Source organism: Seriola dumerili, unplaced genomic scaffold, assembly GCF_002260705.1.
Source record: "Seriola dumerili isolate Sdu_G_001 unplaced genomic scaffold, Sdu_1.0 BDQW01000088.1, whole genome shotgun sequence".
Taxonomy (NCBI): Eukaryota; Metazoa; Chordata; class Actinopteri; order Carangiformes; family Carangidae; genus Seriola; species Seriola dumerili.
The window spans coordinates 3,145,748-3,159,660 of record NW_019174343.1 but is presented as its reverse complement, the minus strand read 5'-3'; the positions used below and the strand labels follow the sequence as shown (position 1 = coordinate 3,159,660).

General features: G+C 43.6%; 1 protein-coding gene across 1 annotated transcript; it reads left to right on the top strand.

Moving 5' to 3' along the window:
* Positions 1–1,697: 1,697 nt before the first annotated feature.
* Positions 1,698–10,997, top strand: znf831 (zinc finger protein 831). Its single transcript, XM_022745027.1, has 3 exons — positions 1,698–5,991; positions 7,933–8,216; positions 9,846–10,997. Exons 1-3 carry the CDS (start codon positions 1,698–1,700, stop codon positions 10,740–10,742), a joined length of 5,475 nt encoding a protein of 1,824 aa, XP_022600748.1. The 3' UTR covers positions 10,743–10,997.
* The last annotated feature ends 2,916 nt before the right edge of the window (positions 10,998–13,913 follow it).

The following is a 13,913-nucleotide window of genomic DNA, read 5'->3' as shown; positions in this document are numbered from 1 at the left end:
TGGGGCTGTTCAGGGCAGAAGACTCTTTGAGCTGGATAACTGTTACTGATGGAAGAGTGAAACAAGACGGTAAGTGACTTGATTGTCTTTTACAGTTTCTGTTTTTCTTAACTGTTGCCCTCGAGTTTCGGCCTAGTTCTGTCATGTTGTGGTTTCTTGTAGTGTTATTCCTACCTACACTGTGTGATGGCAACACAACATCAGATATTTCCTCTTTTCAAACATGCCTTTTATAAAGTCAGAACAATTGTTGATGAGATTCAGAAATGAGCTTGACAGAGATCCACTCTATCAAGCTCATTTCTCAATCTCATCAAGCTCAGTTATTATTTTACAAAAGTAAAACAAGAACTAGTTATTTCTCATAGTGTTAGAGGAAAACTGAGGAATCTAAAAAGGCTTTCTTTTTGTTTACATTTTTGTTGCTTGTCATTTTTGCTAATGTTTGTTCTTACCTCAAGCAAAGGCTGTTTTTCAGAACAGTTTGACCTCTTTTTAGTCACGTTCCACTTGAATGCAGTTTTAAACTGACTACGAGTGCTTGTAGAAGAAGAACATCCGTTTTAATAATTCAAAGGTTATATTTCTGCATGAAGTTCCTGCATGTGCAGCAATATGACATATTTACATAGCAGTACGGAAGTGAAAGAACATTACAGTTAGATGGCAGATCTAAAAATTAAAACACACTCACACAGCGCTTCTCCATTTCACTTGAATATGAACAGAATCAAACTTTCCTAGTTACAACAGCAACACAAAAAGTATCTTAACGTGGGCGTTCTCATGCTGTATGACTAACAAAGAGTGTGCTCCGTGCCAGCTGTAGTTCTGTGGGTGAATTATGCAAAATCACATCATACATGTAGAAGCAGCATTACGGCAACAGGAAATGAAATTTGCCTTGCCCTAATGTGAAGCTGTTTTTCATGTAGGTGGCTTTACGCTTTGATTAGATTACTGCACAAATATGACAATCTGTCATGAGACAAAGCTGCCACATACAACTGTGGAAATCAAGGGTGTGCATTGAACTGGTGCAGACTAGTGACAGGCAACAGCTAATGTCAGCAGACACTTTTCATTTGGGGAGATAAAAGCCTCTGATGTACTGTATGAGTATCTGATCTCCCTCCCTCACCCCTCTGCTGATGTGAGTCACACTCCTACATCATCCCCTGCTTCGCTCTACTGTATATATACATTTCTCTCCATGTTTTTTTCTCATATATTTCCACTGCCTGCAAACAAAACAAATCTTAAGCCATTGTTGTATTCCTGCACCACCTAGAGATTCACGTGCATCTACTTTTACCATGGGTATCAGATCTACTCAGATCTAGATGTGTTTTTGTTTTGATGTTGTGGAATTGTGGACATCATTGCAAAACACATCTCCCTGGGTTTTGTCACCATGCAGAATCCAGACAGGATTAATTGCTTTATTAGCCATCTGTCCAAGAGGGTACTGCTTATTTGTCATCATTAACTGCTTTAGTACATTTATTAATTGCTGTGCTCATTTTCTCTGTTCCACTGGTGCAATAAAATAACCAAGGCCTAGACACATCCCTGCTCAAATAGGCAGATCTGCCTTTTTTGATCTAAGGCAAAGCAGAGGTCTAATGCAAACTGTTCTTATCTTACAGGTAATTAGAGACCTGGCACTGGTACATCACGACAGCAGCAGTGTTACCATGGAGACTGGCAAGCCAGGATTGGCGAGTGCTCCAGTGCACATCAGCTCTGTTGCAGCACAGACAGAGAAAAGGATGGACATCCAGGCCCCGCTGACGGCTGTTTATGTCCACACAGTGCCAGCTCTATCAGCGCAGACTTACCAGCAGCTTCCTGCAGCTGCCATGCCGCCACTCTTCTCCAAGGAGACGCTCTCCTTTCTGACACTCCACATTGCTAGTGGGCTGCCTTCTACACCGGGACTGAGTCTGGCAACTGCTGCTCCTACAGCCAGACCCAAATCAGCAGGAAAGCATGTGTGTCCTCACTGTGGACGGGACTGCATGAAGCCCAGCGTGCTTGAGAAGCATCTTCGCTGCCATACAGGGGAGCGGCCTTACCCCTGCACCACCTGTGGAGTTTCTTTTAAGACTCAGAGCAACCTCTATAAACATAAACGTACTCAGGCTCATGCCCGCCTCTCATCAGAGTCAGAGCAGAGCAGCCTGGGCAGCTTGGACAGTGTGTCCAGCTCCAGAGAGACTCACAACTCCAGTTTGTCTCTGGACGAGCACAGCGAGGAGTCAGGCAGCGTAGAGAAGGATGCCACACTACCTGCTGCTGAGATTACCTGTCCAGCCAATACTACAAAGGTTTACTCTGTGAAGACACAAGGGTCTGTCAGTGAACAGAATGAGTTGACCCCTGCAGGTCATAAGACAGAACCAAATGAAAGTGCAAAGGTAATACAAGAAGAAGAAAAACTGAGGGTGGAAAATGAAAAACCTCCTTTGATTGTCCGACATCTTCCCCTTCAGAGGCAAGAGGCCACTCTGTTCTCTAAGCAGTGGGAGAGCTCTGTATCCAGAGGGAAGTCGCAGAGCCATGAGAGCACGGACTCCGGCTTCAGTGAGAGCAGTGACCACTACCTGAGCCCTGGCAGTGTTTTACCTGACCACAGTATGGATTCCCTCACCGAATCCAACAAAGAGCATCTTGTCGAAACCACCAACACACGCACGCCTTCAGAACCAGGCCAAGGTGTGCAGGAGCCCAAAGGTGCAAGAGAGCAGGAGCAGAAGACGCTGGAGGAGCGCATATCTAAGCTCATTTCTGAGAATACAGCTGTTGTGGAGGACAAACAGCTGGAGAATGTAAGGCCACGGAAGACAGTTCTGTCAAAGCAGGGTAGCATTGACCTCCCCATGCCATACACGTACAAGGACTCCTTTCACTTTGACATGAGGCTCAGTAAGACTCCAAACTTCGGGTTACAAAGAAACAGGAAGCCTGGGTTGTACAGCTCTGTGCCCACTCAACACTCCACCACCACAGAGCATGCCCCCTTAACCCGCAGCAACTCCCTCCCCTTCAGTGTTACCCTTCTGCAGCCGGAGGGGAGCAGCCCAACCTCCTCCTATCAGAGCGATTATGTAACACTCATTCGCAGGGGAAGTTCTGGCCAGATCAATCCAACAGGTTTTGCCATCAAGCCTGTGAACCAGCAGTCATCCACCCACCGGCCACTAGTCCGCCAGACAGCTGTAGACTGCAACCACGCAACAGACGGTCTCTTCATGAATTCATCCGTGGAGGAGGCGTGCACCACCAGCAGTCTCAGTTGTGACGGGGATGGCGGTGACATTTGTGGAGAGCCAAGCAACAGAAAGTTCCGGAGGAAGAAAGCACAGAAGTTCGCCTACAACAAGTGGTACATGTACGGGGGCGGGACGTTTAAGAAGCTCTACAAAGCTGAGAAAGGTGTTGATAACACTGGTATCAAAGGCAAGAAATGTATCAACCTAGAGCATGAGGTTGTTCAGGGTCCACAAAAAAGGTTGTCAGCAATTCATAAGGAGACGGTAACAACAACAGGCTCAACAATCAACATGGCGACCAGCAGTGTGACAGTGTGCCATCCAGGCTGCCCTCCTGCCAAGCTATCCCTCGTCTCTGCTGTGGATCTAGGAACTAACCAGCTTCAGTCATCATACAGCTCTCTCAAGACTCCCCTGCGGAGGAATTTGTCGTCAGTGCTGCCGTTACCTTCAACTGGATTATTGGTTAGCCACAAAACAGACAGCATGAGCAGCACAGAGGCAGGGAGATTGATTCATGAAGAGCAACACCCTGAGTCCACCTCTCAGCTCTGCGGAGCCCATGTTCCCTCCGATAGGAAAAAGCAGAGAACTGATGACAAAATAATTTGCCCCCTGGAGATGGAGCCTGACCCAAACACACTGACACACCCCCCTCCCTTGGTCACTGGCAGTGCGCCTCAGCAAGATACAAATCTCAGTTATATCAACGTTCAAAACAATCAAAAACACACTCAGTTCAAAGGAGCTCTCTTCTTGCCATGCATAATCAATGCAAATTCGGCGTCTGTTAGCGCTTTGCCAGCCACTTGCATCCCCTCTGCTGCCAAGACCAGCTTTCTGCCCAAGTACCAGCTCAAGTTACCTAATGCTGCTGAACCTGATTCAAATGCTTCACCGGATGTTGTGGATAAACCAACAGGAAGTGATGGATGCACTTTCACCTCTGCTCTGTCATCTTCTCAACCTGAGCAAACCTCACCCTCGGTCACAACTTCAGATAGGACATGTGGTGATCCTGTCACCTCACCGCCGATGCAGACTTGTGATATCAAAAAGATCGGTGCTGTCAATTCCACACAAGCCCAGCCTCTCTTGTCTTGCAGGGCCACAACCCTGTGTCAAGCCAAAACATCGAGACTCAGTGAAAATGTGACATCTAGTCTACCTGTAGTGCACAGGCAGTTTGCAGCAACCACAATAACCACAACCTGTCTACATGATCATCAAGCAGGATTATGCAGCACCTTGATACAGCCCCCGAAATCTGCAGCAGGCTCAGCGCCTATGCAATTACCCCGAACTGTTGCACCCGCGGCTGCAAACTACCCTGCTATACCTACCATAACCACAGCAAGAAATCAGACATCTGTTTCTGCCATTACAACTTACTCACAAGGACAGCTCAACTCTAACCCCCCTCTGTCACACTCACAACTCCTGCCGCCATCAGACCAGTTAAACCCTGTAAACAGAGTATATGCCAGCCCAAACACCCCAAATGTACCTTGTCACATCGTACCCTTTGACCAGGTGCAACCAGCTGCTCAGAATGTGTTTCATGTTCATACAGCAGACCTCCAGATCTGCCTTCAGATCATATCTGACGAGCAGCTGGCTCTCATTGAACCGCAGATTGAGCGGCAAGCAGGTACCAGTCCCCCACAGAGACGTGACATGGAAGCATTGCTCCCAGAAGTGATCCAGAGTAAAGCTCAGAGCTCCGTCACCACGGAAAGTAGCAATGAGGGAAGGGACCATCAACAGCTAGGACATCAAAAGGCCTTGGACCAAAGCGACTCTTTACCCACGCCTAAGATGGAGAGCATTAAATCTCCACTGTCTGTCCACTTTGGGAGGGAACAGCCAAATATCCACATGACTGAATGCAGCAATTCCAGTCAGGCTACAGTATCAGCTGAATCTAAGCCTCCTGAAGCTCCAGGCTTGACGCTACGCCCACACAAACACAGTCATGTAAACACGGCCGCAGAGACTCTGAGCTCTGCGGGCGATGTTATGTCAACTGCTGCTTCACTCGAAGGTGTACAGTCAGAGAGAGGCCAGACTTCAGAGGAGGAACGTGCCCTTTCTCTGAACCACGGCGCTGAGGAGCAACTTTTGCCGGACAGGAGAGTGAGCCATGGTGACCTGGTCTCACAAACGCTCTCTGGCCAACACAAGCTCAGTGTGACCTGTCTCTCTCCCAGCGCAGTGAATCAGAGTAGCACGAGAAGTGAATTACTGAGCAAAGAGAGCCAACAAAAACTCCAAAATCAAGGAGCCTCGTGTAATGCTGGCATAATAAAAGCCAAGGGTGAGGCCTCTGCTTTCAAAAACAGCAGGTTAGAGAGTGGGGAGACCCACCCCTCTTTGTTCAGTAAGGCCTCCGGTGGTGAATGTGCTGATGAACTCAATGGGTCAGTTTCTCCAAAACAGCTGGACCCACAAGCATCCATCTGTTATCCCTCAGGACCCACACTAACAGACCCTCTGAGTCCATCTGAACATGAAAACAGGGGCTGTGACAGGGTGGGACCTTTGGACAGTCCTGACCCTTTACAGAGAACGACTCTCAGTGAATCACAGGATGTAATCAGCTCAGCTCACTCAGAAAAACAACCGGATCAGTTTACCCCGGTGTCCTCTAACATCCAGGTGGAAAGAGCCAAAGACCTCCCAGCTGTGCTTACAAACACTCAGAACTCTACCGCAGGTATACTGGATATTACTGGATAATTATTTTAATCATTCATATTGTAGGACCTGAGGGAGAAAGTGCAGTATGTGTAGTGTTCTTCTGATAGTGATCACATCTATATCGGTGCGGATTGTTGTTTCATATAGTTCCCTATTTTTCAGACAATGCAGCAATGACCTTATACACACAGAACAGACATGGCGACCTCAGGTGTTTCTTCTTAAGTGGCAAAATCAGTCACGTGACATCTCTCCAAATCATCATGTATCAGATTGAAGTACCAAGGCCACAGAGCCACAGGGCCCTTAAAGCCCCAGGTTGACTGTGAACAGTATTTGGCAGTGTGGGCCTTGTAGAAGGTTGTGTAACCTCATTGTTAACCATTGCTTGGTTTCCTGTCCAGTGTCGTGGACTGTAGAAATAACACAAAAAAATCTCTGCTGTTATACTTTATTTGCCTTTACTGACAAGTTTCAATCAATCCAATTTAAAGGCAGTGACCCACTTTTACCACAAGATGGCAGTAAATGATCACAGGTTGGCAGAATGAACCTGTTTTTTTAATACTACAGCATCACCAAAACTCACAGCTGATGAGGAGGTCTGTGTGGAAGATTTTTTTTTTCTTCCAAAATTAGCTTATTGGTTTTTCTACAACACAAAGATGTCAAAAACGTTGCATTGCGAGTTGCATTGCGAGTTGCATTGCGAGTTGCATTGCGAGTTGCATTGTTGTGCCAAATAAAATTTTGAAAGTTAAAGGACATGTCTATGAAGTGCAGGACAAATACATGAATAATGTTGTAGAAAAAAATGGAACTATAGCAAAAGAAAAGAAAAGAAAACAAGTAATCATTATATATAGATACAAAATTAACAAGATAGAACGAAAAGAAAAAAACCCCATTAAGGGAACATTTCAGTGGCTGGAGACATTTGATTAAAGCTGTTACTCCTCTGCAAACACCAACCCTTCCGCATGTGCATAAAAAGGTCCCCATGTTTTAATAAATTTGGCAAGCACATCTAATATTTTCCATTTTAACAAAGTAAAAAATGTCCTTGATCCATAAAGAATGAGTGGGGGGGGGGGTACAGATGGTTTCCACCTCACTAAAATCAGACATCTGGCTAATATGGTAATAAATGATACAAAGCCTTATATTTTTGAAGCAGCAGAGTGGCAGGCGGAACCCCTTTGTGAAAGAAATTAAAAGCCTTATCAGGAATTTTAAATGTAGACAGAATAATCAAATGGTGGTTTGCTTAAAAATTGCTCTGTGGGGAAATTAAAAAGTCACAATGTCCATGTGGCTTTAATTTTTACCATGATAATGACATGTGAGCTGCCCCTTCAGAGAGAAGTGTAGTGTCCTGCAGCAGCTGAGCATTACAGACAATAACAACGTTAAAAGGCCTTAGAGAACTCCACTTTAGCTCCCTGGCTGAACTGAAACAACAACCTAAGTTTCTAGTTGTCCTGGAAAGACTTGTCACTGACACTGGAGGTCAGACACACGTTAGTCATGGAGATTTGTTCACATTGAATTTAATTTCCCTGCAGTTTATTATTGTCCCTGCCAGATTTGGGTTAACTCCTGCCACCAGTCTAAAAAAGCATTAATGAAGTCATTGATAAAAAACTTAAAAGGAGAGTGAACAGAGGTTGGCAGGTGGCCCTGGTCCATGTGAGTTTTATTTAAAGCACAAAGCAAGAGTTTACCACACCAAAGAAATTCTAATTTTAGAATTTTTACCAACCCAGTTTCAATCAATCACATTTGCTCTTATATCCTATCTTATATCCTCCATTGCATGTGTATCATCCCCACTTTAGTTTTCAGGCAAGTAAAAAAAAAAAAAAAAAAGAAGTTAAAACTGACTGATAAGCATGAAAATTGTAGATTCACCATCCTACAGAAAACAACTGCTTTTCATTTGTTTTTCTTCCCCTAGGGCTCGTGGAGGGAGCCTCCCTGGCGGGATGTGCAACAGAGAAGGAGCCGCAGACATGGGGACATACAGGTGCCCCCGGGCAGTCGGACTGCACAGGCTGGGTGCCGAAGCAGAGCCAAGACACTGGAGTGACAAACCACCAAAGAATGGATGGACAGGGTGGTGGAGAGGTGATGATAAAGGATAAGAATGGCGGAATGAAGACGGACCAGGTACCCGGACAGTGGGGCAACACCGACTCTAACAGCAGATACACGGTCGTACCAGACATTACAAAGCCAGAGGTGAGACTGAGACTCTTTCACCGCTCAGTGGTTGCACATTCATTATACAATTATTTATTTCTTGCTGTTACAGTGTTGAAGTGTAACTGGACCCGTAAATTCTGCTGCAGCAGTGGCCTCTCTCCCAGCACATTTAAAAAAATGTAACAGAGGTGGTAGGAGGTGTGGACAGAAAAATGGACAGAGTCAGAACCAGCCATGAGAAGTTACTGTCTCCCTTTCTCTGATGGAAAGGAGTCCTTCCTATTATCTCAGGGTTAGCGAGGAGCCAGAGGGTTCATCTGAACTGAGCTTTCAGATCCAAACCAAGAGAAGCTGTCTGAAGACGGAAACAAGCCACATGTGTGTAGAAAAACATATTTTTATACACAGTATGAATTTTGTTGGAAAAAGTGCCTGAATCAACATCATATGCCAACAAAACTCTGATTACATGCACGGCACAAAAAAATGATTTAGGGCGCAGTTACTCTTTAACAATCCACACCCTTAAATCATTTCAAGTTCAAAGACAGTGTCTACAGCCCATGTTTTTGTTAATTTACCAAGAATAAAGATACACCCAAGCAAGAGTTTGTGTGTTTATGCCTCTGCGCCAGTGACAGCATTATGTTTTCAGGTTGTTCGTCCCATTCTTATGAACTCAATATTTGAGTAATGCTTTGAGGGAATTTCCACGAATTTGTTACAAACTTTCACCTGGACTCAAGGACAAAGTGATTAGATTTGGGTTGTCAACAGTCGATGATATTTCAATCACTTGTTCAGCCCTAGTACAAAAGAATATCTCCCACAGAACCAAATAGATTTAAAACAAATAAAATCATTTTAAAACTTATGTGTATATCTTGACAAGCTCCTGTAGTTGTGTTTTACAAACGGAAATTCAGCATTGATCACATATAAAACTAGAATCAAATTTTTTACCAAATTTGATGAAATTCCCTTAAGGTGTTACAGAGATATTGTGTTCACATGGCCAAAATCACGTTTCGTGAGGTCAATGTGACTTTGACCTTTGGCCACCAAGATCTAATCAGTTTGTTCTTGAGTCCTAGTGAATGTTTGTGCCAAATTTGAAGAAGTTCCATCAAGGCGTTACTGAGATTTTTTGGCCACAAGAATGGGACACAGAAGACTAACAAAATGCTGCAGTGCAAGATGTGTAGTGAACAGTTGTAGATAGATAGCTATTATATATCTATGTATTTTATTGCCTCCCTTTACATACATTCAGATCCTTTTGCATAATGTTGATACTATGATCACGTTCTTTGACCTCTTCTTTTATGTGGTTTTATTTTTTTGTGAAGCACTTTGTTGAAAAGTGCTGTATAAATAAAACCTTGATAGACTGATAGATAGATAGATAGATAGATAGATAGATAGATAGATAGATAGATAGATAGATTGGTGGGTACTTTATTTATCCCCTAGGGGCAGTTCAGGATTCAGTTGTAACAACTGAATGCTCCATCAATTTGATATGTTTCCTGTGATGATCATACCTCACTGAACACACTGAGCTTTGTGGTATTTGTGCAATGTGGGATGCTAATGAAAAGCGAAGGAAGCACAATGACTGTATTATGGTGATGTCTGAAGTTAATATTCTTCTTTTATTAACAGGGAGAAGACAGACTGGTCAGGGCGGATTCCTTTAAAAACTCGTGGCTATCTGAGCAGCATCTTCAGCATCTTTCCCAGACGCACCCAGGAATGTCTGAGTACCCTCCACAGAGCCCTCAGCAAGCTCCCAGCATGTCAGATAACGTTAGTTCACCGGGCGGCAGCAGTCAGACCAACCCTTTCAACTCTCCACAAGCCCCGCTGGAAATGAACAACTTTTATTTCCCACAACAACACTGGGAAAGCAGCATTATTCATAACCAACAAACTCTGTTTACATGTGAATCAAATTCAAGTCAACTTATGAAAACACAGGCCCAGTTAACAGAAACACAAAATGCTTTATCAAGAACTGAGCCTCAGCAAACTACATTTTCACACCAAGACCAAAAGCAAGACCAAAAGCAGACCCTCAGTGCTCAGCAAGGAAACATAACTGCAGGTAACAACAGCACAGCAGTGAGCTGTTGTAGTAAGTCCACATTAGGTAGTCACAAAAGCCCAAATCTCTCGCCTGATGTCAAAACTTTATCAGACACACACCACCGCCAGGTTTCTCATTCTCTACAAGTCAGTAGAGCTACTGCTGGATGGGCGGGAATCACCCACAACATGCTGGATAATAATACTGGGCTGCCATCAAAGCCCTTTACACACCCAGAACCAGAGCAGGACACCACGGATCATGCACCAAATGATTACACAATGCAGAGCAGTAACTCTGGGAGACCTGACATTACCAACAAATACCAGCCTTTTTTCCTGGCTGGTCAGCTTCATGGCTACCAGCCAGCTGAGTGTCTGACCAGTGAGGTGAGGCCTGTGCAAAGCTGCCAGGACTACTCAGAAGACACCAGCAGTAGTGACGATGAAGGGAAGCTTATCATCGAGCTTTAGGGGAAATGTGAACATACACAGATGCCATTTCAAATTTTATTTGCTGTATATTTTTCATAGGCAAAATTGCTCTGGGGCAGAAATAATATCATTGGCTGAGTTGATTCAATGGATGGCGCTGAGGAACCACGTGTGTAAACTCAAATTAATTGTAAAATAACTTAGTCCTAGCCTATGTCTGCCTATGGTCAAATCCTGATTTTATAACTGTGACGTCATCTGACAAAATCACCAAACACATCAATGAAAGACAAAGCCTGAGCTGTGATTTCAGCTGGATTTACTGTAACATGATCAGAGAGAAAGTTAGAAAAGACAGACTAATAGAGAGAGAGAGGGAGAAGGAAACAGAGAGTGAGGATGACATGCAGAAAAGGGCCACAGGGCGGACTCAAAGCCAGGACCAAAGAACATGTTCTCCATCAGGTGAACCACTGGGGCCAGAGACAGATTATCTTTCTTATTCAGTCTCTCACACAGAGCACAGCCTCCATCTGGATCCACAATAGTTTATTCTTTATTTACTTCAACTCCAGAACATAACAGACTTTTATTAGAGGCAGGTCTTTATGTCTAACTCCCTCTGTTTGATATGTAGAGTTGGTCATAGTCGTTAGTACGAAGCCTCGTTACTGATGACTCTCCCTCTCTCCTGCTCTTTCTGCTCTGTGTGTCTTATGTTTAGTTATTCCTCTGCCTCCTTTAGTAATAATGATACATGGATTGAAAGTAGTTTATTTGCTGTAATGGTGGAGAGGCTCAGTGTATTGGAAGTGCTCCTCCTCTTCCCTGCAGTTCCTGAGCAGCTGGTAAACCAGAGCGGCTCAGGAGACTGCACATAAAAAGAGGTGTAGTCCTAAGCCCCTGGTCAGCATCTATACACAGTCCAGACCTGAACCAGGTTTATACCCAGTCTGGTTGAAAACAAGTCTCTAAATCTAGAGACAATGAGCTAAGTTGGCAACACTGCAGCTGTAAACATTCACTAATAAAACCTGTTTGATCCAACTCAGTGACATAGCACTCCGCTGACCAGTGGTGGAAATATGATCAGTCAGTCAGTCAGTAACATTCCAGATTATAGGGCTGGCCCACTGTTGTGATCCAGCCAAAAATTAAATCAATGACTTCTTTATATTTCCCATTTCAAATGCATTATTTGTAACAATACCAATGAGATTACTTCTACCCCTAGGAAATGTGTGACTTCCGTTCTGCTCAGACATGCTGACACACACATTATTTGCCATAATTTGTGTCTGCCTTCCCACACTCACTCTCTCATAAATTGTAGCCTCTAACACTATCTTAACCTTCCCTGACAACACCTGTGTGTGTGAATCACATACACATGCTGCCAAATACCCCATCAAATTGATCTCTGCTGCCAATTAGATCACCCAGGCACTGACTGGAGGGGCATGACCCTTTCCAAGTCTGGATTTTGTAATGAGTCAGCAGCTATGATAAAGTGCCGGAGCTCACAGGAACAGGAAGTGGGCGGATGTGAACATTTCTGTACATAGATCCACAGCTATAGCTCACACTAACTTGCTTGTCAATCCTCAGCCCATTAGTGGTCATAAAATGTTTTGGTCTTGACAGGTGTATGTGTGCAGTAGTGCTGAATGAGCTTTATCTGCAGTGAATCTGTTCAGGCCCGTTTGTTTTGGTTATAGTACTATTTGACACAGAGGAAAGCCTAGGGCACAAACATGTGCAGCTGTTTACAGTTACAAGCTGATTTATTATTATGTTACAAATATTTGAGGTTTTCCCTTTTCATGTTCTGATTTTATATTCTTGTTACAGATTGTATGTGAGCAAAACTGACTAAACAAATGAATTCATCTCAAATTTATTGCACATCATATTGTGTTTTTCAACAATTTTAACAAAAGAAGAGGCCAATTAAACTGTTCTCAAAACAATGTCTTACTTGTCTGATTTTGTGGTTCAACCTCTAACTAGGTCTATGATGGCTTATAGATACTACACTTTTTATGCCACCGCACAGAGCCAGAGACATATTGTTTTCAGCTTGTCCATATGTACGTATGTAAGTCCATCTCATTCTAGTGGAAATGATATCTCAGCAACGCCTTGACAGAACTTTTTCAAATTTGGCACAACCATTCACTAAGACTCAATGATAAACTGATTTAGATGATTTTGGTGGTCAAAAGTCAAAGGTCAAAGGTCAACGTCACGGTGATGCTGTAACTCAGTAAGGAGAGATTGTGACCATATTTCCTGCATCTTAGCTGCTTGGTGGAGGAAACAACCACAAGGCAGTAATTCTAGTTTGTAATTATTTTTTTGTCTAGGGGGCGAGGGCCCATGAGTTTTGGTTGTTGTTTCTATGGAAACCAAATCAGTCAGGCACCTAAATCAGAGCAGAAGCTAATTAAAAACACTTTCTCTTTGATTTTCTGAACAATACACAGTGGCAGTGTTGCTGAATTCATCCAAAATTGTGCCAGAATCCAAAACTGAATTTCTTTATGCTGGAGATTGTACTCTCAGGTTTTTTAATTTCTTTTTGCTATTTGTGGTGCATGTAAGAGAATTTTAAGCTCAGTGGTTGGATGTTTCTTTACAAAATGCACCTTGGGAGTTACACTTTAAGGTGGGGTAGACAGTAAGTTTTTGGCATCAATGGGCAAAAATTCATTATCAGATTTCTTTATATTGGAATTCAAGTGGCCTGAGAGCAAACTCGACATCTGCAGCTCCTCTTGGCTCTGTTTATATTCTTTAGACTTTGGCCAATCACAGGACTTTTCAGAGATAGAGCGTTGCTATGCAGATGTGTATGCTCATCTCTTCAGATTAATATGTGTCAATATCTCAGAAGTGTTTCAGAGATGGAGAGAACTTGCCACACACCTCCTGGACTGGTGACAGGTGCTAACTTCATTTTACTCTAATATCTAAATGTGTTGTAGTGGTTGTTTGTGTAGGTAGATTTACCATGAAGGTGATGAGTGCCTGTGTTGAATGTTACTAATAGTTCTGCTAACTGTAGCCAAAGGGTAACGCGGCTAGTGGCTATGTAGCTTGTGTTGCGTGCTAGTATGAAGCACTTGCGTGTGAAGGCAGAGCTGCAGGAGGTAGTTGTATTTTCAAATTCTCTCGTTTTTTTTCTTTTCTTCTCTAGATTTCCGCCTA

Excerpts from the sequence above, each read along its gene's own strand:
- znf831 (XM_022745027.1), top strand. The coding sequence starts at position 1,698 with ATGGAGACTGGCAAGCCAGGATTGGCGAGTGCTCCAGTGCACATCAGC. Across the intron at positions 5,992-7,932 it reads CACTCAGAACTCTACCGCAG|GGCTCGTGGAGGGAGCCTCC; the intron begins GTATACTGGATA and ends TTCTTCCCCTAG. Across the intron at positions 8,217-9,845 it reads CAGACATTACAAAGCCAGAG|GGAGAAGACAGACTGGTCAG; the intron begins GTGAGACTGAGA and ends TTTTATTAACAG.